Source organism: Pogoniulus pusillus, chromosome 36 (genome assembly GCF_015220805.1).
Source record: "Pogoniulus pusillus isolate bPogPus1 chromosome 36, bPogPus1.pri, whole genome shotgun sequence".
NCBI lineage: Eukaryota > Metazoa > Chordata > Aves > Piciformes > Lybiidae > Pogoniulus > Pogoniulus pusillus.
This window is the reverse complement of record NC_087299.1, coordinates 2,234,302-2,255,957: the sequence shown is the minus strand read 5'-3', so window position 1 is coordinate 2,255,957 and position 21,656 is coordinate 2,234,302. Positions and strand designations below refer to the sequence as shown.

The window sequence follows — 21,656 nt, the reverse complement described above, 5'->3', positions numbered from 1 at the left end:
GGTGGAGTCTGTGTGGCTGGAGGTGTTGCAGCCAAGGCTGGCTGGGGCACTGAGTGCCATGGTCTGGTTGGTTGGGCAGGGCTGGGTGCTAGGTTGGGCTGGCTGAGCTTGGAGCTCTCTTCCAACCTGCCTGATTCTCTGATTTGGATCTCCCAAAGATTGGCAGCTCTGTGGATTTCCTGCTGCTGCTTGGTCAGGGAAGCTGACAGAAGTGGAGGGTGATGCTGTCATGCAGCATGTTCCTGAGCTGCAGCAAGCTGTCATGGCAGGGTTCTCCTCCCTGCTGTTCCCATGGCTCCTCAGCTCGGTGGATGCTGAGGTGGGAAAAGCTTGGGCAGGGTTTGCATTGCTGTGAGCTCACAGCAGCTTCCTTTGCTCCTGCTGGCAGCTGAAAGTGACAGAATCACAGAAGTGTAGAGGCTGGAAGGGACCTCCAGAGGTCATCCAGTCCAGCTTCTCTGCCAAGGCAGCATCACTCAGGGCAGCTGGCACAGGAATGCATCCAGGCAGGTTTTGAAAGCCTCCAGAGGAGACTCCACAACCTCTCTGGGTAGAATCAGAGAATCAGGCAGGTTGGAAGAGAGCTCCAAGCTCAGCCAGCCCAACCTAGCACCCAGCCCTGCCCAACCAACCAGACCATGGCACTCAGTGCCCCAGCCAGCCTTGGCTGCAACACCTCCAGCCACACAGACTCCACCACCTCCCTGGGCAGCCCATTCCAGTGCCAATCACTCTCTCTGACAACAACTTCCTCCTAATACCCAGCCTCAACCTGCCCTGACACAGCTTGAGGCTCTGCCACCCTCACTGTAAAGAAGTTTCCCCTCCTGTTGAGCTGAAACCTTCTCTGTTCCAGTTTGGAGCTGTTGCTCCTTGGCTTACTGCTGCTGCCCACCCAACAGAGCTTGGCCCCAGCCCCTTGCCCCCCACCCCTCAGATATTTGTGCAGATGGCTCAGATCTCCTCTCAGCCTTCTCCTCTCCAGACTAACCACCCCCAGGGCTCTCAGGCTCTCTCCCTAGGGGACATGCTCAAGTCCCACAGGCATCCTGTGTCTGGATGTGCTCCTGTGTGCCCTGAGCTGGATTGGGTGGCCCTGCTCTGGCAGGGGGGTTGGACTGGATGAGCTCTTTGGATCCCTCCTGACCCCTGTGATCCTCATGGCTCTCTGCTGGACTCTCTCCAGCAGGTCTTTGTCTCTCCTGAACTGGGGAGCCCAAAACTGGAGCCAGTATTGCAGGTGTGGTCTCAGCAGAGCAGAGCAGAGCAGAGCAGAGCAGAGCAGAGCAGAGGGGGAGCAGAACCTCCCTGGCCCTGCTGGCCACACTTTTCCCAGTGCCCCCAGGCTGCCACAAGGGCACACTGCTGCCCCACGCAGAACCTGCTGCCCACCAGCACTCCAAGGTCTTGCAGCTCTGTTTTCTGACAGAGAATCAGAGAGTGGATTGGGTTGGAAGGGACCTCCAAAGGTCATCTACTCCAAGACCTCTGCAGTGAGCAGGGACATCCTCCATGAGATCAATACTAAGAGACCTTCTCCTCTCCAGCTCCCTGAAAGGAGGTTGGAGCCAGGTGGGGGTTGGTCTCTTACCCCATGGAACAAGTCCTCATACCACAAGAGCAAATAGCCTCAGGTTGCTCCCAGGAAGGTTTAGGTTGGCCATGAGGAGCAATTTCTTCCCCTTGAGGGTTGTCAAGACATGGCCCAAGCTACCCAGGGCAGTGGTGCAGTCCCCATCCCTGCAGGGGTCCAAAGCCTTGGAGCTGTGGTGCTGAGGGCCATGGTTTGGTGGGGTCCTGGCAGTACTGGGGTCAGAGTTGGACTTAAAGTTCTTTTCCCAGCAATGCTCTGCTGAGTTACCTTCATTTCAGTTACCTTGGCTTCAGGAGCAGTCAAGGAGCAGTTGCATCCTTGGCCCCTTGTGGCCAAGGGCATCCTGGGGGGTATCAGAGAGCCTGTGGTGAGTAGGTCCAGAGAGGTTCTCCTCCCCCTCTGCTCTGCCCTGCTGAGGCCACATCTGGAATGCTGTGTCCAGGTCTGGGCTCCTCAGGTCAAGAAGGAGCTCAGGGAACTGCTTGAGAGAGCCCAGCCCAGAGCCAGAGCTGCTGCAGGCAGTGAACATCTCCTGTGGGGCCAGGCTGAGGCAGCTGGGGCTGGGAGCTGGCAGCAGAGCAGCCTGAGGGCTGCCCTCAGTGCTGTGCTGAGGATGTGCAGGGCAGTGTGGGCAGGACACAGGCAGGCTCTGGCCAGGGGTGGCCAAGGGCAGCACAAGGGGCACTGGGGCAGGCTGGAGCAGAGGAGGTGCCAGGGGAACAGGAGGGGAAACTTTGCCAGTGTGAGTGAGCCTTGGAGCAGGCTGCCCAGAGAGGCTGTGGAGTCTCCTGTGGAGACTTTCCAGACCCTCCTGGATGTGTCCCTGTGTGCCCTGCCCTGGGTGATGCTGCTCTGGCAGGGGGCTTGGCCTGGATGATCTCCAGAGGTCCTTTCAACCCCTACCACTCTGTGCTGCAGTGAATCCAAGCCCAGCCCTGGCTCTGACACCTTCTGAGTGCCCTCACAGCCATCCCCACACACTGCTGCATTCCCAAAGCCAAGGCCTTGAAGCTGATTTACCTTCAGCCCTCAGCAAAACCTTCTCAGGGCAAAGCCTGAGGGAATGTTTGCCACCAAAGCCCCCCCTGGCCCTAGAGAGGGGGAAAGCAACTTCCCTTGGAGGAGCAGCTCTGGCTGCACAGAGAGTGGGAAGCCTTTTCCAGCAGCACTGCCTCACATCCTGTGGAAGTGGCTGGAATTGGCAGGGGCTGAAGTTGGCTGCACTGAGCCCCAGCCTGGCTGGGAAGGGCCCAAAGCAGAGCTTGACAAATGTGCTTCACATGACAGCACAGGAAGGCAGAGCTGTCACAGCTGTCCCCACACCAGGCTGGCTGCTTCCTAGGAAGTATTGCCCAGGGATGTTTTGCAGCAGCAAGCAAAGGTCAGTTGCAGGCCTTGCCAGCTGGGCACCCTGCCTGCTCCTCAGGGTGCATTTATCTCCTGCTGCATTTCTGCCCTGGCTCTGTCACCCTGCACTGGAGCTGCTCTGCATAGCTGCAGGTCCAAGGTCCCATGGTCCAACCTTTCAGCAGCAGTAAACCCTGGGAGCTTTTCCTCTCCCAGTAAGAACTGGGAGCAGATCATTCCCAAGAGCAGAGCTGTGGTGTGCTGGATGCTGCTGGAACAATCCTGGAATGGTTTAGGTTGGAAGGGACCAAAGGATCAGCCAGTTCCAACCTCCTGCCATAGGCAGAGACACCTCCCACTGGAACAGGTCACTCAAGGCCTCATCCAGCCTGGTCCTGAACACCTTAAGGGAGGTTGTGGAGCACAGAAGCACCCAATGTGATCTTTGATCTTTGATCACATTGGGTGCTTCTGTGCTCCACAACCTCCCTGGGAAACCTGTGCCAGGGTCTCACCACCCTCAACCTGTGCCAGGCTCTCACCACCCTCAACCTGTGCCAGTCTCTCACCACCCTCCCTGCAAACTTCTTCCTCACATCCACTTTCCATCTCCCTTCTGCCACTTCAAACCCATTCCTCCTCCTCCTCCTGCCATTCCCAGACCTTCTCAATAGTCCCTCCCCAGCCCTCCTGCAGCCCCCTGCACATCCTGCAAGGCCACTCCAAGCTCTCCTCCAAGCCTTCTCCTCTCCAGCCTGCACAGCCCCAACTCTCTCAGCCTGTGCTCAGAGCAGAGCTGCTGCAGCCCTCTCAGCATCTTGGTGGCCTCCTCTGGGCTGGCTCCAACCCTTCCATGTCCTGCTTGTGCTGGGGGCTGCAGAACTGCCCCCAGGACTGCAGGTGGGGTGTGAGGAGAGCAGAGCCAAGGGGCAGAATCCCCTCCCTTGCCCTGTGCCCACACTGCTCTGGCTGCAGCCCAGCACACAGTGGACATGTGGATATGAAGAGCTGTGTGGATTTCCACCCACCAAGTGGTCATCAAGCATCACCTTAGGTGTTAGTATTCGACCTGGGCAGGCTGGAGAGAGCTGCATAGAGGAGAACCTCATGAAGTTCAGTCAGGGCAAGCACAGTGCTCCTGCTGCAGCCCAGCACACATTGCTGCTGCTGTTAACTGTCTGGCTGACCTTGCTGCTGTGTTTCCTTTCTCTCCCCCTCCTGGCAGCCAGGCAGTGGGATGCCATGGCCATGGCCAGCTCCTCAGACAGCGATGATGATGGTTTCATGGCCGTGGATGCAGAAGACACCGTGGGGGAAGGGACGATGGAGCAAGACGATGAGCCGCAGGCTGAGCTGGAGCTGGAGGAACCCAGGCATAACAGGTCCATGGTGGAGCTCCCAGAGGAGGTCCTGGAGTACATCCTCTCCTTCCTGTCACCCTACCAGGAGCACAAGACTGCTGCCCTTGTCTGCAAGCAGTGGTATCGACTCATCAAAGGTACAGCAGCTGGGCTGGGCTTGGGCGTTTCATTCCAGGGGGCAGCACAGGCTTGGATCCCAACTGCTCTTTGCTTTGTTTTGCTGCTGCTTTGCTCCTCAGGCTCAGAGATTTAACTGCTGCAAGGTGCCAGGAAAAAAAAAGACAAAGCAGAAATTGGTCTTTTAGCCAGAAAAACAGCTCCAGGCTCTGCTGGAGGGGTTGTGGGACTGCTGGCTGCTGGCAGGTGATAGAAGGAGAGGAAATGGCCTGAAATTGTGCCAGGGGAGTTCAGCTGGGAATGGAACAGAGAGGCAGCTCATGGCTTCAAGGGGAGCTGCTCTCTGCAACAACCTGAGAGGAGGCTGGAATGAGGTGGGGTTGGTTTCTTCTCCCTGCTGTCAGGTGATGGAAGGAGAGGAAATGGCCTGAAATTGTGCTGGGGAGGGATAGGTTGGAGATGAGGAACAGTTTCTGCTCTGCAAGAGTGGTCAGAGATTGGAAGAGGCTGCCCAGGGAGGTGGTGGAGTCCTCATCCCTGGAGGTGTTGCAGAAACCTGTGGCTGTGGCAGTTGGGGACATCAAAGCCTGGTTGGGGCACTGAGTGCCATGGTCTGGTTGGTTGGGCAGGGCTGGGTGCCAGGTTGGGCTGGCTGAGCTTGGAGCTCTCTTCCAACCTGCCTGATTCTGTGATTTTATGGTTTAGTGGCCTTGCTGGTGCTGGGTTGCTGGTTGGACTGGAGGATCTGAGAGGAGATCCCAACCCAAGCAGTTCTGTGCTAATGACACAAAATTGAAGCCCTCAGTGAGTGTCATTTTAAAGGAGTGAACCTCCCAAATCTCCACAGCAGAGCAGCTCTGCAGTGCTTGCCATAGAATCTCAGAATGGGTTGGGTTGGAAGGGACCTTAAAGCTCAGCCAGTTCCAACCCCCTGCCATCAACAGGGACACCTCCCACCAGCACAGGCTGCTCAAGGCCTCATCCAGCCTGGCCTGGAACACCTCCAGGCAAGAGACAGCCACAGCCTCCCTGGGCAGCCTGTGCCAGTCTCTCCCCAGTCTCTCTCAACAATTTCTCCCTCATCTCCACTCTCAGTCTCCCCTCTCCCAGCTCACAGCCATTGTGCCTCATCCTACCACTCCCAGTCCTTGTCCAAAGTCCCTCCCCAGCTCTCCTGCAGCCACTTCAGGCCCTGCAAGGCTGCTCTGAGGTCTCCTTGGAGCCTTCTCTTCTCCAGGCTGCAGAGCCCAAACATTCCCAGGCTTTTGATCACTCCCCATGCACTGCTGACCTTCCTCTCCCTGCACAGCAGCCCCAGTTGCCACCAACCCACATCTGATATGGCTCTGTTTGTGCTTTGTTTCCATCTTAATGTTCCCAAAGCTGCTCCCTTTGGCTGGAAACAAACTCTGTGACTGGTTCCTGCATCTCTGCTCAAGAGAGGTGCTACAGAAAATCCACCTGAGCACAGATCTGCATATTGAAGAGTAGCCTTGAGGTGCAGATGCTGAACCTTGCCTCTGCTGCATTCATTCTGCAGCCTTGTGGGGGTATTTTAGTGCCAGTTTGATGTGACAGGATAAATGAAAGGTGAAGCCTGGCAGGCAGCCATGTGCTGGGCTGCAGCCAGAGCAGTGTGGGCAGCAGGGCAGGAGAGGGCATTGTGCCCCTTGGCTCTGCTCTGCTCAGACCTCACCTCCAGTCCTGCTGCCCCCAGCAGCAGAAGGACACAGAGCTGTGGAGTGAGGCCAGAGGAGGCCACAGAGGTGATGGCAGGGCTGGAGCAGCTCTGCTGTGAGCACAGGCTGAGGGAGCTGGGGGGGTGCAGCCTGCAGAGGAGAAGGCTCCAGGGGCAGCTCATAGCTGCTGCCAGTGCCTGAAGGGAGCCTGCAGGAAGGCTGCAGAGGGACTTGTGCTGAGGGGGTCTGGAGGCAGGGCAAGGGGCAATGGTTTGGAGCAGAGGCAGAGCAGGGTTAGAGTGGAGCTGAGGAAGAAGCTCTGCAGTAGGAGGGTGGTGAGAGTCTGGAATAAGTTGCCCAGGGAGGCTGTGGCTGCCTCCTCCCTGGGGGTGTCCAAGGCCAGATTGGATGAGGCTTTGGGCAACCAAGTCTAGCTGAGAAGTGTCCCTGCCCATGGTGGGAGGTTGGAGCAGAGCTCTGAGGTCCCTTCCAACCTGAGCCATTCTGGGATTCTGTGAATGGTTGGAGAAGGACATTTGGTACACTGAGATCTGTTCTGTTGCTCTCTGGGGGACACATTTGGATTTGAAGCTTCATGAAAAAGCCAACAGCTGAGGAGGAGGCCACAGGGACATCAGTGGGAGATGAGGCAGCTTCTGCAGCAGGGACACTTGTTCCTTCTGCACAGTGCAGAGTGAGAGGCAGGTGAGAAGCACCTTTGGCAGGCCTGTGGGGAACAGCTTCTGGACTCCTCCACACACATGGAAGCATTGCTGGGATTCCAAACGTTTTCTGCCTCCCCCAGAGCTGTAACAGGCTGGAGGTTCAACAACTACAGCACTGCCAAAGCAAGCCTTGCATGAAAGCTCAACCTGAGCCTGCAGTGTGAGTGCAGCCCAGAGAGCAACCCTGTGCTGGGCTGCAGCCAGAGCAGTGTGGGCACAGGGCAAGGGAGGGGATTCTGCCCCTTGGCTCTGCTCTCCTCACACCCCACCTGCAGTCCTGGGGGCAGTTCTGCAGCCCCCAGCACAAGCAGGACATGGAAGGGTTGGAGCCAGCCCAGAGGAGGCCACCAAGATGCTGAGAGGGCTGCAGCAGCTCTGCTCTGAGCACAGGCTGAGAGAGTTGGGGCTGTGCAGGCTGGAGAGGAGAAGGCTTGGAGGAGAGCTTGGAGTGGCCTTGCAGGATCTGCAGGGGGCTGCAGGAGGGCTGGGGAGGGACTATTGAGAAGGTCTGGGAATGGCAGGAGGAGGAGGAGGAGGAATGGGTTTGAAGTGTCAGAGGGGAGATGGAAAGTGGATGTGAGGAAGAAGTTGTTTGCAGGGAGGGTGGTGAGAGCCTGGCACAGGTTGAGGGTGGTGAGAGCCTGGCACAGGTTGAGGGTGGGGAGAGACTGGCACAGGTTGAGGGTGGTGAGAGACTGGCACAGGTTTCCCAGGGAGGTTGTGGAGCACAGAAGCACCCAACGTGATCAAAGATCACGTTGGGTGCTTCTGTGCTCCACAACCTCCCTGGAGGTGTTCAGGACCAGGCTGGATGAGGCCTTGAGCAGCCTGTTCCAGTGGGAGGTGTCTCTGCCTATGACAGGGGGGTTGGAACTGGCTGATCCTTGAGGTCCCTTCCAACCTAAACCATTCTGTGCTCAAGTGACTCTTGATTTGCCCAATCCAGGGGCAGCAGCAGCAGCCTGCACCCCTGTTGGAATGTGATTTTCAGGTGTCAGCAGCCCCTGAGTCGTTGCTGGGCTGTGCTTGCTCAGGAGTGCTTCCTCCTGGAGCTTGTTCCTGGAACAGCCTTCAGAGCTGCAAAGGATGCAGCTGGAATGACCAAGGTCCTGCTGGCTCACCCCAAAAGACACAATCATAGAATGGTTTGGGTTGGAAAGGACCTCCAGAGCTCATCCAACCTAACCCCCTGCACTCATCAGGGGCATCCTCCACTAGAGCAGGCTGCTCAGAGCCCTGGCATGCCTCACCTTGAATATTCATCTCCAGGGATGGAGCCTCAGCCACCTTCCTGGGCAACCTCTTGCAGTGTTCCAGCACTGCAGAGCAAGTTCTGGTGCAGAACTTGTTCCTCACATCCAACCTCAGTCTGCTCTGTTCTCATTTCAAACCATTGCCTCTCATCCTGTCCCTGCAGGCCTTTGCACACAGTCCCTCTGCAGCCTTCTTGTAGCCCACTTCAGGTCCTGGCAGGCTGCTGTTAGCTCTCCCTGGAGCCTTCTTTTCCCCAGGCTGAACAACCCCAGCTCCCTCAGCCTGTCCTTGGAGCAGAGGTTTTCCAGCCCTCTGATCATCTTCATGGCCTCCTCTGGACCTTCTCCAGCAGTTCCATGCCCTTGTTGTGTGAGAACCACCCCTGGAGGGAAGGGATGAGCAGGCTGAGGCTGCAAGGCTCAGGGCATGAGTGGTGCTGGGCAGCTGGGCCATTTTTGGGGGGCAATCCTAGCAAGAAAAGGGAATGGCATTGCCAGGCTGCAGGCTGGGAAGCAGAGAGGTCCCTGGAGATGAACACAGGATTAGCTGTTCCTGCTGAGCTGTTCCTGCTTGCCAGGATCCAGCTGCCATGAGGCCCCAGAGTTCAGGCTGTGTTTCCCACACCATCTCAGGGACCAGCTGCTGGAGGACCCCAGGCTTCATTTTGTTCAGAAGCTTCCTGCTTTCTCTCCTGGATTTCTTGCCTGGGGTTGTTCCTGGCACAGAGCCTTCAGCCAGCAGATCTTTGAAGAGGAGAGAGGGATAAAAAACCTGGCAGGTTGTGGCACTGCTGCCACTGAGCCTCTGCCACTGAGCTGCTGCCAGGGTAAAGCTTCCCCAGAGCTGTTTGCTGCCACGGGGAGCAGTGTCTGGCCCCTCTCAGCAGGGTCACAGCCACCTGGGCTCCAGTCACAAAGTCAGCTGCAGCTCTGGGGCTGGCCTGCTGCAGGGAGGAGCTGTGCCTGGCCAGATCCCCTGCCTCACCTGCACAAGGAGTGCTTGCACCTCAGGCACTTAGCACTGCTCTGTGCTCTCATGATCACAGACTCGTGGAACTCCTTGGGTTGGAAGAGACCTCTAAGGTCATTGAGGAGCTGCTGAGACCTCTCCTGGAGTGCTGTGTCCAGTTATGAGACCACACAACACAAGAATGATGTGGACCTGCTGGAGTGGATCCAGAGGTGGCCACCAAGATGCTCAGAGGGCTGTGAAGCTCTGCTCTGGGGACAGGCTGGGAGAGTTGGAGCTGTTCTGCCTGGAGAAGAGAAGGCTCCAGGGACACCTTAGAGCTGCATTTCAGTATCTGAGGGGGAGCTACAGGAAGGCTGGGGAGGGACTGTGTAGAAGGACCCATGGACTCATCTTGTCCAACCCCCTGCACTCAGCAGGGACACCTCCAGCTGGAGCAGCCTGAGCCAGGGCCACAGCAAGCCTAACCTTGAATGTCTCCAGGGATGGGGCCTCAAGCACAGCCCTGGACAGCCTGTTCTGGTGTTCCACTGCCCTCACTGTGCAGAGCTTCCTCCTCATGTTCATCCTCAACCTGCCCTGCTCCAGTTTCAAACCATTGCCCTCTGTGCTATCCCCACAGCCCCTTCTGAGCAGTCCCTCCCCAGCCTGTCTGTTGCCCCTGGCAGATATTCAAATGCAGCTCTGAGCTCTCCTTGGAGCCTTCTCCAGGCTCAACAGCCCCAACTCTCTCAGCCTGTCCCCACAGGGGAGGGTCTCCAGCTCTCTGATCATCTTGGTGGCCTCCTCTGGACCCTCCCCAGCAGGTCTCTTTGTCTCCTGTGCTGGGTGCAGAGCTGGCCACAGGGCTCCAGGGGAGGTCTCAGCAGAGCAGAGCAGCAGAATCACCTCTCTCCATCTGCTTCCCCCTGCCTACCTTTCACAGAGGCTTTGCTTTCCCCAGCTGGAGCTGCCAGAGTGTCAGTGGAGTGAGTGAGCAGAGTGAGCCCTGCTGGTACCCTCCCTGCCCTCCCAACCTCCTGCTCTCTGTTCTCTTTCACGCTCCCCCTTGATAACCTCCAGCTGCCTCGGAGCTGCTGTCCTGCTGCTCCTGCAACCTTGCAGGCTGGGCTGGTTCCTAACGTGGCCCAGCTTCTGCTGACACCTTGGTTTGTTTCCCCCTAGGTGTGGCCCATCAGTGCTACCATGGCTTCATCAAAGCAGTGCAAGAAGGCAACATCCAGTGGGAGAGTCGCACCTACCCCTACCCTGGCACCCCTATCACCCAGCGCTTCTCCCACAGTAAGTAGCTCTGCTCAAACCCTGGGGGCAGTCTGGGCAACCTCCCTCCAAGAGGGACATTGAGGGGCTGGAGAAGGTCCAAAGAAGGGCAAGGAAGCTGAGGAACAAATCTTAGGAGTAGCAGCTGAGGGAGCTGGGAGTGTTGAGCCTGGAGAAGAGGAAGCTGAGGAGAGACCTCATTGATCTCTACAGCTCCCTGAAAGGAGGCTGGAGGGAGATGGGGGTTGGGCTCTTCTGCCAAGGAGCAAATGATGGGACAAGAGGAAATGGCCTGAAACTGGCCCAGGAGCAGTTAGGTAGGACATGAGGAGCAATTTCTTTATGGAGAGAGTTGTCCAGGCCTGGCCTAGGCTGTCCAGGGCAGTGGTGAAGTCCTCATCCTTGGAGGGGTTTCAAATCACAGAACCATAAAACCATAGAATGGTTTAGGTTGGAAGGGAGATCAAGGATCAGCCAGTTCCAACCCCCTGCCATATGCAGGGACACCTCCCACTGGAACAGGTCACTCAAGGCATCATCCAGCCTGGTCCTGAACACCTCCCTGGGAAACCTGTGCCAGGGTCTCACCACCCTCAACCTGTGCCAATCTCTCACCACCCTCAATCTGTGCCAGTCTCTCACCACCCTCCCTGCAAACAACCTCTTCCTCACATCCACTTTCCATCTCCCCTCTGCCACTTCAAACCCATTCCTCCTCCTCCTCCTCCTGCCATTCCCAGACCTTCTCAACAGTCCCTCCCCAGCCCTCCTGCAGCCCCCTGCAGATCCTTCAAGGCCACTCCAAGCTCTCCTCCAAGCCTTCTCCTCTCCAGCCTGCACAGCCCCAACTCTCTCAGCCTGTGCTCACAGCAGAGCTGCTGCAGCCCTCTCAGCATCTTGGTGGCCTCCTCTGGGCTGGCTCCAACCCTTCCATGTGCTGCTTGTGCTGGGGGCTGCAGAGCTGCCCCCAGGACTGCCGGTGGGGTCTGAGGAGAGCAGAGCCAAGGGGCAGAATCCCCTCCCTTGCCCTGTGCCCACACTGCTCTGGCTGCAGCCCAGCACAGGGTTGCTCTCTGGGCTGCACTCACACTGCAGGCTCAGGCTGAGCTTTCATGCAAGGCTTGCTTTGGCAGTGCTGTAGTTGTTTAACCTCCAGCCTGTTACAGCTCTGGGGGAGGCAGTAAACGTTTGGAATCCCAGCAATGCTTCCATGTGTGTGGAGTTGTCCACAGAGCCCCCAACTCTCTCAGCCTGTCCTCAGAGCAGAGCTGCTGCAGCCCTCTGGGCATCTTGGTGGCCCCAATCCGTGGAGATGTGGTGCTGAGAGCAGTGGTTCACTGTTGCCCTGGCACTGCTGGGTTAAGGGTTGGACTGGATCATCTAAAAGATCTCTTCCAACCAAAACAACCCTGCTGCTGGGGAGCTGAGCCAAGGGCTGTGCACCAGGTCCCTCGGGATCCAGCAGTGCCACCCCTGTGGCTGTCCCCACGCAGAGCTGCAGCCAGTCGCTGGCACTCGCTGCTCTGCCAGCACAAGCACTTGGCACAAGGCTTCAGCAGCTGCTCACCATGGTTATTGGCTTGTGGCTCCTAGGAAGACTTCCTGGAGCTAGGGTGGGATTTTGGCTTCCTGCTTTCACAGATTGTCCACAGAGACTCCTTTGGAGGCTGAGCTCTGTGCCCCCTGCGGTAAAAAGCTCACTGGGTAGAGACTTGACTCTTGTGGCTATCAAAGCCACTGGGTTTGCTTCCCCACAGCACTCTGGGATGTCCTCTGGCTGCTTCTCCAGCAGATCATCAGCACAGAATCATAGAATGAAGCAGGTTGGCAGAGAGCTCCAAGCTCAGCCAGCCCAACCTAGCACCCAGCCCTGCCCAACCAACCAGACCATGGCACTCAGTGCCCCAGCCAGGCTTGGCTGCAACCCCTCCAGCCACACAGACTCCACCACCTCCCTGGGCAGCCCATTCCAGTGCCAATCACTCTCTCTGACAACAACTTCCTAACAACATCCAGCCTCAACCTGCCCTGCCACAGCTTCAGCCTGGGGCCCCTTCTTCTGGCCCTGGCTGCCTGGCAGCAGAGCCCAACCCCACCTGGCTACAGCCTCCCTGCAGGCAGCTGCAGGCAGCAATGAGCTCTGCCCTGAGCCTCCTCTGCTGCAGGCTGCACCCCCCCAGCTCCCTCAGCCTCTCCTCACAGGGCTGTGCTCCAGGCCCCTCCCCAGCCTTGCTGCCCTTCTCTCAACACCTTCCAGCACCTCAGCAGCTCTCTGCAGTGGAGGAGCCCAGAACTGGACACAGCACTCCAGGGGTGGCCTGAGCAGTGCTGAGCACAGGGGCACAAGAACCTCCCTTGTCCTGCTGCCCACACTGCTCCTGAGCCAGCCCAGGATGCCATTGGCTCTGCTGCCCACCTGGGCACACTGCTGCCTCCTCTTCAGGTCCTCTCTGCCAGCACCCCCAGGTCCCTTTCTTCCTGGCTGCTCTCAGCCACTCTGGCCCCAGCCTGTAGTGCTGCTTGGGGTTGTTGTGGCCAAAGTGCAGAACTCTGCACTTGGCCTTGTTCAATCTCATCCCCTTGGCCTCTGCCCACCCATGCAGCCTGGCCAGGTCCCTCTGCAGGGCTCTGCTACCTTCCAACAGCTCCACAGCTGCTCCTAGCTTGGTGTCATCTGCAAACTCACTGCTGCTGGACTCAATCCCCTGCTCCAGATCATCAGTGAAGATCATCATCTGTGAGCAATCTCATGTGGAGGAGGCTGAGCAAGGCTCATCTCCAAACAAAACCCAGAGCTGCATGTGAGGAGCAAGCACAGAGCAAATCAGTCACAGTGCTGCTGCTGCTCTTTTCTTCCACCTGCCTTGGGACAATCCTGGCTATTGATCCAGACTGGGGGATGCAGGAAAGGCCTTGGGGGGTCAGAAGCTCGACAGGAGCCAGCAATGGGCACTTGCAGCCCAGAAGGCCAAGGGCAGCCTGGGCTGCATCCAAAACAGTGTGGGCAGAGATGGAGAGAGGGGATCCTGCCCCTCTGCTCTGCTCTGGGAGACCTCCCCTGTGTCCAGCTATGGAGCTCTCAACATGAGAAGGACATGGGCTTGCTGGAGCAGGTCCAGAGTAGGCCACAAAGATGATCAAAGGACTGCAGAACCTCTGCTCTGAGGACAGGCTGGGAGAGCTCAGAGTGTTCAGCCTGGAGAAGATAATGCTCTGAGGAGACCTTGGAGCTGCCTTTCAATACCTGAAGGAGACCTCCAGGCAGGCTGGGGAGGGACTGCTCAGAAGGGCCTGTGGGGGCTAGGACAAGCCCAATGCTTTGAAACTGGAGCAGGGGAGGTGTAGGTTGGCCATCAGGGGGAGGTTGTGCACAGGGAGGGTGGTGGAACACAAGCAGGTTGCCCACAGGGGTGCTTGAGGCCCCATCCCTGCAGACCTTCAAGCTCAGCCTCGCTGTGTCCCTGTGCAGCCTGCTCTAGCTGGAGGTCTCCCTGCTGCCTGCAGGGGGTTGCAGAAGATGCCCTTGGAGGGTCCCTTCCAACCTGCTGCATTCTGTGAATCTCTTCTTCTAGAGCTGAGCTTTTTTTGCCTTGCTCCTGTGTTCCTGGGCAGAGAAAACAAAAAGCATTTCCCTTGAGGGAGAGAGGCCTCAGTGAGAGTCTGTTTGTGCCTCTGGCACGGAGCTGCCTCGGCAGCCACGACAAGAATTCAGCCCTTGTGGCACTGTTGCTGGGTCAGGCAGCTGTTGAGGGAGCTGCTGTGGTTCTTCTGAAGGTAGCTAACCATGCTGCAAGTGCTGTGGTTCCAGGAGCAAGCAGCTTCACGTTCCCCAGTTAGGGCTTAGGAAGCAGCCAAGGCACAGCCTTCTGCCAAGGCAAGGCAGGGAATCATCAAAGCATGGAATCACCTGGGTTGGAAAAGGCTTTGATGATCATGGAGCTCAACCATTCTCCCTCTGTGGCATTGAAACACCTCCAGGGATAGGGATTCAAGCACCTCCCCGGGCAGCCTGCTCCAGGAGACACTGCTGAAGCCAGCCTCAGCAGTCTGTGGTGGTGTCACTGTGCTCAGCATGCAGAACAAAAGAGCCACCACTGCTCACAGCTGGGCTAGGGAAGTGCTCAGGAGCTGGGAGAGGGGAGATTGAGACTGGGGATTAGGAGGCAGTTAGGAAGGGAGACACTGGCACAGGTTGCCCAGGGAGGCTGTGGATGCCCCTTCCCTGGAGGTGGCCAAGGCCAGGTTGGGTGAGGCACTGAGCAAACAGGAGGTGCCAAATCCTGGCAGGCTGCTCTGAGGACTCCCTGGAGCCTTCTCCCCTCCAGGCCTTTGTTAAAAGTCCCTCCTCAGCTCTTCTGTAGCCCACTTCAAATCCTGGCTGCTCTAAGCTCTCCCTGGGACCTTCTCCTCTGCAGGCTGAACAAGCACAACTCTCCCAGCCTGGCTCACAGCAGAGCCCTCCCAGCCCTGCCAGCACTGCTGTGGCCTCCTCTGGCTCTGCTCCAGCAGGTCCCTGTCTGTGCCCAGCACTCCAGAGCTGCCCCAACACTGCAGGGGGGGTCTGAGCAGAGCCCAGCAGAGGGGCAGAATCCCCTCCCTGCCCCTGCTGCCCACACTGCTGGAGACCTGCCCAGCACTCAGGTGGCTTTCTGGGCAAATGCTGTCAGTGCCCTGGGCTCTGGGCAGCCTCTTGGCTGCTGCAGGGTCCTTGTTGATGCACTCTGCACACAGAAAGCTGAGCTGGATGAACTTGTTTGCCCACTTCACCTGAGGCTTGGAAGCAGTTCTCCAGCTCTCTGGTGTCTCCTTTCCCTACCCCAAAGCCTTGCATGCCTGCTGCTGGGTGGACTCCCAGTATGACATCAGAGCTACAAATCAAGACACTCAAGACAAAAAAATTCCACCACAAATCACTAAAAGCAACAACTCAAAGCATCCCTGAAGCTCTGCCCTGCGCTGCCAGGAGGTGCTGAGCTGAGCTGAGGTTAGATCAGGAGGTGTGGGGAGTGGGGGAGTGTTAGGGAGGGCTCCCAAAGCCCATTTTTGGGGGGTGAATCACCAGGGTTTGTGGGAAGATGTCAGCCAGCAGGCATCAGAAGTCAAGAGGCAAGGCTGGCTGGCATCAAAGGAGAGGCTAAAGCTTATCTCTCTTCCAAGATAAATGAGGAGCAGCCCAGAAGTGCTCCTGTGGAGCAGGGGAGGCCAAGTGAGAGAATCTGAGACAGGCTGGAGGTCACCACAGCTGCAGAGGCAGTGACAGCAGAAGCTGTTTGATAAGGAATAATCAATGGCAGCTCCCTCATGGCGTGGGGAGGGAGCACTGGGGGAGCTCTTTGATCTTACACAGCAGACTTTAAGGCTGGGCTCTGGGCTGTCTGCTGTGCCTTGTAGTGACAGGACAAGGGGCAAGGGCTTGGAGCTGGAAGAAGGGAGATGTGGAACTGCTGAGGCTGGAAGAGACCTTTGAGATCATCAGGGCCAGCTGCTCACCCAGAGCTTGCATCTTTGGGTGCTTGGGTGAAGGCTTCTGCCTTCCTCCACGTTTCCTCAAGGGCTTTTCCTCTCCCCCACCCCCCAAAAAAGAAATCAGTTAACATTTCCCATCTGAGCTCACTCTTAAGGGAGAGTTTCAGCCTGGAATTCATAGAATGGTTTGGGCTGGAAGGATTTAGACTGGAGATGAGGAAGAAATTGTTGAGAGTAAGAGTGGGGAGAGACTGGCACAGGTTGCCCAGGGAGGCTGTGGCTGCTCTCTCCCTGGAGGTGCTCAGGGCCAGGTTAGATGAGGCCTTGAGCAGCTTTGCTGGTAAGAAGTGTCCCTGCCTGTGGTGGGGGGGAGGTTGGAACTGGATGATCTTTGAGGTCCCTTCCAACCTAAACCATTCTAATGATTCTGTGACTTTAGGGGTTGTGAGGGTTGGGGGTTGGAGCTGGATGATCTTTGAGGTCCCTTCCAAGCTGAACCATTCTAGAGACTCTCTGACTTTAGGATTGTGAGGGCTGGGGGTTGGAACTGGATGATCTTGAAGGTCCTTTCCAATCCAACCCACTTGTGTGCAGCTCTGCAGCCCCCAGCACAAGCAGGACATGGAAGGGTTGAAGCCAGTGCAGAGGAGGCCACCAAGATGCTGAGAGGGCTGCAGCAGCTCTGCTCTGAGCACAGGCTGAGAGAGTTGGGGCTGTGCAGGCTGGAGAAGAGAAGGCTTGGAGGAGAGCTTGGAGTGGCCTTGCAGGATGTGCAGGGGGCTGCAGGAGGGCTGGGGAGGGACTATTGAGAAGGTCTGGGAATGGCAGGAGGAAGAGGAGGAGGAATGGGTTTGAAGTGTCAGAGGGGAGATGGAAAGTGGATGTGAGGAAGAAGTTGTTTGCAGGGAGGGTGGTGAGAGACTGGCACAGGTTTGAGGGTGGTGAGAGCCTGGCACAGGTTTCCCAGGGAGGTTGTGGAGCACAGAAGCACCCAATGTGATCTTTGATCACATTGCTTCTGTGCTCCACAACCTCCCTGAAGATGTTCAGGACCAGGCTGGATGATGCCTTGAGTGACCTGTTCTAGTGGGAGGTGTCCCTGCCTATGGCAGGGGGGTTGGAACTGGCTGAGCTTTGAGCTCCCTTCCAACTTAAACCATTCTCTGACTTTAGGGTTGTGAGGGCTGGGTAGAAGCTGCAGAGCACAGAGTGATAGCAACAAACTGATTAATTAGCTGCAGCTCACTCCAGCCTGCAGGAGCCTGCTACAGAGATGCTGCCTGCTACAGAGGTGCTGCCTGCTGCAAAGGTGCTGCCTGCTACAGAGATGCTGCCTGCTACAGAGGTGCTGCCTGCTGCAAAGGTGCTGCCTGCTACAGAGGTGCTGCCTGCTACAGAGGTGCTGCCTGCTGCAAAGGTGCTGCCTGCTGCAAAGGTGCTGCCTGCTACAGAGGTGCTGCCTGCTACAAAGCCTCTCTCTGGGGTTTAACATGTGCCTGGCCTTTGTTGCAGACACCTCCTGCCTCTCCTAACCCTAACTCTGGAGCCTGCAACCATCATAGCAGGGCTCTGACTCATGTGGTTAAATAACTGCCTGTGGTGGGAGAGCAAAGGAATGCAGAGAGGAGGGGGGGAAAGCAGCAGAGGAATCCTGCCCCTCCTGCCAGGAATATCGATCCTTTGATGGCAGTGACTCATCTGACATCCTGATTGCTGGAGGGGTTTGGTTTTGGTCTGTGGAGTCTGGGGAGCATGGCACCACCAGGCTGATTAATTAAAGCAGTCTCCTGAGTTTACCCTGAGAGGCAAAGGAGAGGGACAAGCTTGGAATGTTGTTTGGTTTCCAGGATGGGCTCCTCTGCTGGCCCAGCTACAGCTCCTCCTGTCACCACCCTGCTTTGCTCACCCCCTGACTGCAATGGGCTGCACTCAGCCCCTGCACTGAATCACAGCATCAGTCAGGGCTGGAAGGGAGCACAAGGAGCAGCCAGTGCCAGCCCCCCTGCCATGCCCAGGGACACCCTACCCTAGAGCAGCCTGACCACAGCCTCAGCCAGCCTGGCCTCAAACACCTCCAGCCATGGAGCCTCAACCCCCTCCCTGGGCAACCCATTCCAGCCTCTCACCACTCTCCTGCTCAACAACTTCCTCCTCCCCTCCAGCCTCACTCTCCCCACCTCCAGCTTTGCTCCATCCCCCCAAATCCTGTCACTCCCTGACAGCCTCAAAAGTCCCTCCCCAGCTTTTTTATAGCCCCCTTCAGATGCTGGAAGTCCAGGAGAAGGAAAAGATAAGTTTAGAGAATAAGGAGAGAGGAGCCACATCTTGAGTCCTCAGTTCAGTTTTGGGCACCTCACTCCAAGAAGATGAGCCATGATGTGCCCACGTGGCCAAGAAGGCTACCAGCAGCCTGGCTTGAGTGTGGCCAGCAGGATCAAGGCAGGGATTGTCTTCCTGGACTGGGCACTGGTGAGGCCACACTTAGAGTCCTGGACTCAGTTCTGAGCCCCTTACTCCAAGAAGGACATTGAGAGGCTGGAGCAGGTCCAGAGAAAGGCAATGAAGCTGCTGAGGGGTCTGGAGAGCAGGGCTGGGGAGGAGCAGCTGAGGGAGCTGGGGGTGTGCAGCCTGGAGAGGAGGAGGCTGAGGGGAGGCCTTCTCAATGCTCAGCAAGAGCTAAAGAGTGGGGGGCAAGAGGATGGGCTTAGACTCTTGTCAGTGGTGCCCGGTGACAGGACAAGGAGCAATGGGCACAAACTGCAACCCAGAAGGTTCCAGATGAAGATGAAGAGAAAACTTAGCCTCAGAGAATCACAGAGTGTCAGAGGCTGGAAGGGACCTCCAAAACTCATCCAGTCCAACCCCCCTGTGCCAGGGCAGCATCACCCAGAGCAGATCACACAGGAACACATCCAGGCAGCTCTTGAATATCTCCAGAGAGGAAGACTCCACAGCCCTCCTGGGCAGCTCCCACCACAGGCAGTTATTTAATCACATGAGTCAGAGCCCTGCTATGATGTTTGCAGGCTCCAGAGTTAGGGTTAGGAGAGGCAGGAGGTGTCTGCAACAAAGGCCAGGCACATGTTAAACCCCAGAGAGAGGCTTTGTAGCAGGCAGCACCTCTGTAGCAGGCAGCACCTCTGTAGCAGGCAGCACCTCTGTAGCAGGCAGCACCTCTGTAGCAGGCAGCACCTTTGTAGCAGGCAGCACCTCTGCAGCAGGCAGCACCTCTGTAGCAGGCAGCACCTTTGCAGCAGGCAGCACCTCTGTAGCAGGCAGCACCTTTGCAGCAGGCAGCACCTCTGTAGCAGGCAGCACCTCTGTAGCAGGCAGCACCTCTGTAGCAGGCAGCACCTTTGCAGCAGGCAGCACCTCTGCAGCAGGCAGCACCTCTGCAGCAGGCAGCACCTCTGTAGCAGGCAGCACCTCTGCAGCAGGCAGCACCTTTGCAGCAGGCAGCACCTCTGTAGCAGGCAGCACCTTTGCAGCAGGCAGCACCTCTGTAGCAGGCAGCACCTCTGCAGCAGGCAGCACCTTTGCAGTAGGCAGCACCTCTGTAGCAGGCAGCACCTCTGTAGCAGGCAGCACCTTTGCAGCAGGCAGCACCTCTGTAGCAGGCAGCACCTCTGTAGCAGGCAGCACCTTTGCAGCAGGCAGCACCTCTGTAGCAGGCAGCACCTTTGCAGCAGGCAGCACCTCTGTAGCAGGCAGCACCTCTGTAGCAGGCAGCACCTCTGTAGCAGGCAGCACCTTTGCAGCAGGCAGCACCTCTGTAGCAGGCAGCACCTCAGTAGCAGGCAGCACCTCTGTAGCAGGCAGCACCTCTGTAGCAGGCAGCACCTTTGTAGCAGGCAGCACCTTTGCAGCAGGCAGCACCTCTGTAGCAGGCAGCACCTCAGTAGCAGGCAGCACCTTTGCAGCAGGCAGCACCTCTGTAGCAGGCAGCACCTCTGTAGCAGGCAGCACCTTTGCAGCAGGCAGCACCTCTGTAGCAGGCAGCACCTCTGTAGCAGGCAGCATCTCTGTAGCAGGCTCCTGCAGGCTGGAGTGAGCTGCAGCTAATTAATCAGTTTGTTGCTATCACTCTGTGCTCTGCAGCTTCTACCCAGCCCTCACAACCCTAAAGTCAGAGAATGGTTTAGGTTGGAAGGGAGCTCAAAGCTCAGCCAGTTCCAACTCCCCTGCCATAGGCAGAGACACCTCCCACTGGAACAGGTCACTCAAGGCCTCATCCAGCCTGGTCCTGAACACCTCCAGGGAGGTTGTGGAGCACAGAAGCACCCAATGTGATCAAAGATCACATTGGGTGCTTCTGTGCTCCACAACCTCCCTGGGAAACCTGTGCCAGTCTCTCACCACCCTCAACCTCTGCCAGTGTCTCACCACCCTCAACCTCTGCCACTGCCTCACCTCCCTCCCTGGCAAGAATCCTTTCCTACCATCCACTTTGAATCTCCCCTCCTCTCAGTCTCCTCTTCTCCAAGCAGCACAGTCCCAGCTCCCTCCAGCTCTCCTCCTAAGAATCATAGAATCAACCAGGTTGGAAGAGACCTCCAAGATCATCCAGTCCAACCTATCAGATGCTCCATTCCCTTCAGCAGCTGCTGGAGCATCACAGAGATGCTCCAAACCCCTCAGCATCTTCATGGCCTTCTGCTGGACTCTTTCCAGTCATTCCCTGTCCCTCTTGAGCTAAGGAAGCCCAGAACTGAAGGCAGGACTGCAGATGTGACCTCAGTAGGGCAGAACAGATGTGGAGGAGACTCTCCTATGTCTGGCTGACCACACTCTGCTTGCTGCAGCCCAGGAGACCTTTGCCCTCTTGGCCATGAGGGTACAATGCTGCCTGCTGGGGAGTTTGTCCCCCAGCACTGCCAGGCCTTGCTCTGAGTAGCTCACACTCAGAGTCTCCTACTCCACAGACATCTTTCTGTGGTGCTTTTCTGTGATGGCAGAAGGTGAAACTCTGTCAACTTTGGCAAGGCAGCAAGGAGTGCCCAGGCCTGGGTGCCCAGACCAGGGCTGACCTAAATTGGTGACCCCATAAACTGCAAGAACCAGCTTAGAGAAGGTGAGGCTGCTGAGTGCCTTAATCAGAGCTGATCTCATTAACTCCAAGCTTCTAAGGCAGCTTTCTCTGCACTGCCAGGAGCAGCTCTGCTTGAGGAGATAATCTTCTCAGGGGGTTCTTGCTGGAGGTTTGCCTTGCTTGGGGCTGCCCCTAAGCTGGCTGTGGTTTTACTGAAGTCAGGGCAGTTTGTCTGCTCTTCTCCTGCCTGAAAGCAGGATGGGGGCAGGGGGGAAATGATCCAAATGATCTTTGTTTCACCCCAAAGGACAGAAGTCAGAGGCTAGTTGGAGGCCTGCATCTGGTGGGTCCCTCAGGGGTTGGTACTGGGACCAGGACTGTTCAAAACCTTCATCAACAACCTGGATGTGGGCAGGGAGGGCACTGGCAGCAGGTTTGCTGGTGGCACCAGCCTGGGAGCAGCAGTGAGAGCCCTCAGGCCATTCAGGCAGACCTGGCCAGGCTGGAGAGATGCACAGGGAGGAACTGAATGAAATCCAACAAGGACAAGTGGAGAGTCCTGCAGCTGGGAAAGGACAACCCCATGCAGCAGCAGAGCCTGGGGACTGACTGGTGGAGAGCAGAGCAAGGGAAAGGCATCTGGGAGTCCTGGTGGGCAACAGGATGCCCTTGAGCCAGCAATGTGCCCTTGGGGCCAAGAAGGCCAAGGGCATCCTGGGGGGTATCAGAAGGGCTGTGGTGAGTTGGTCCAGAGAGGTTCTCCTGCCCCTCAGTGCCCTGCTGAGGCCACATCTGGAATACTGTGTCCAGGTCTGGGCCCCTCAGGTCAAGAAGGAGCTCAGGGAACTGCTTGAG

At 57.3% G+C, this 21,656-nt stretch overlaps 1 protein-coding gene across 2 annotated transcripts in view; it reads left to right on the top strand.

Annotated features, from left to right (window-relative positions):
• The window catches only part of FBXO42 (F-box protein 42), a 111,403-nt gene that overhangs the window by 29,205 nt on the left and 60,542 nt on the right, over positions 1–21,656 (top strand). The window contains exons 2-3 of one of the 2 annotated variants that reach the window (XM_064172182.1): positions 4,171–4,439; positions 10,211–10,327. In XM_064172182.1, the coding sequence (XP_064028252.1) occupies positions 4,184–4,439; positions 10,211–10,327 (373 nt within the window). In that variant the 5' untranslated portion in view covers positions 4,171–4,183. Of the gene's footprint in view, positions 1–4,166; positions 4,440–10,210; positions 10,328–21,656 lie in introns of both variants that reach the window. The other variant, XM_064172180.1, reaches the window with a different exon arrangement.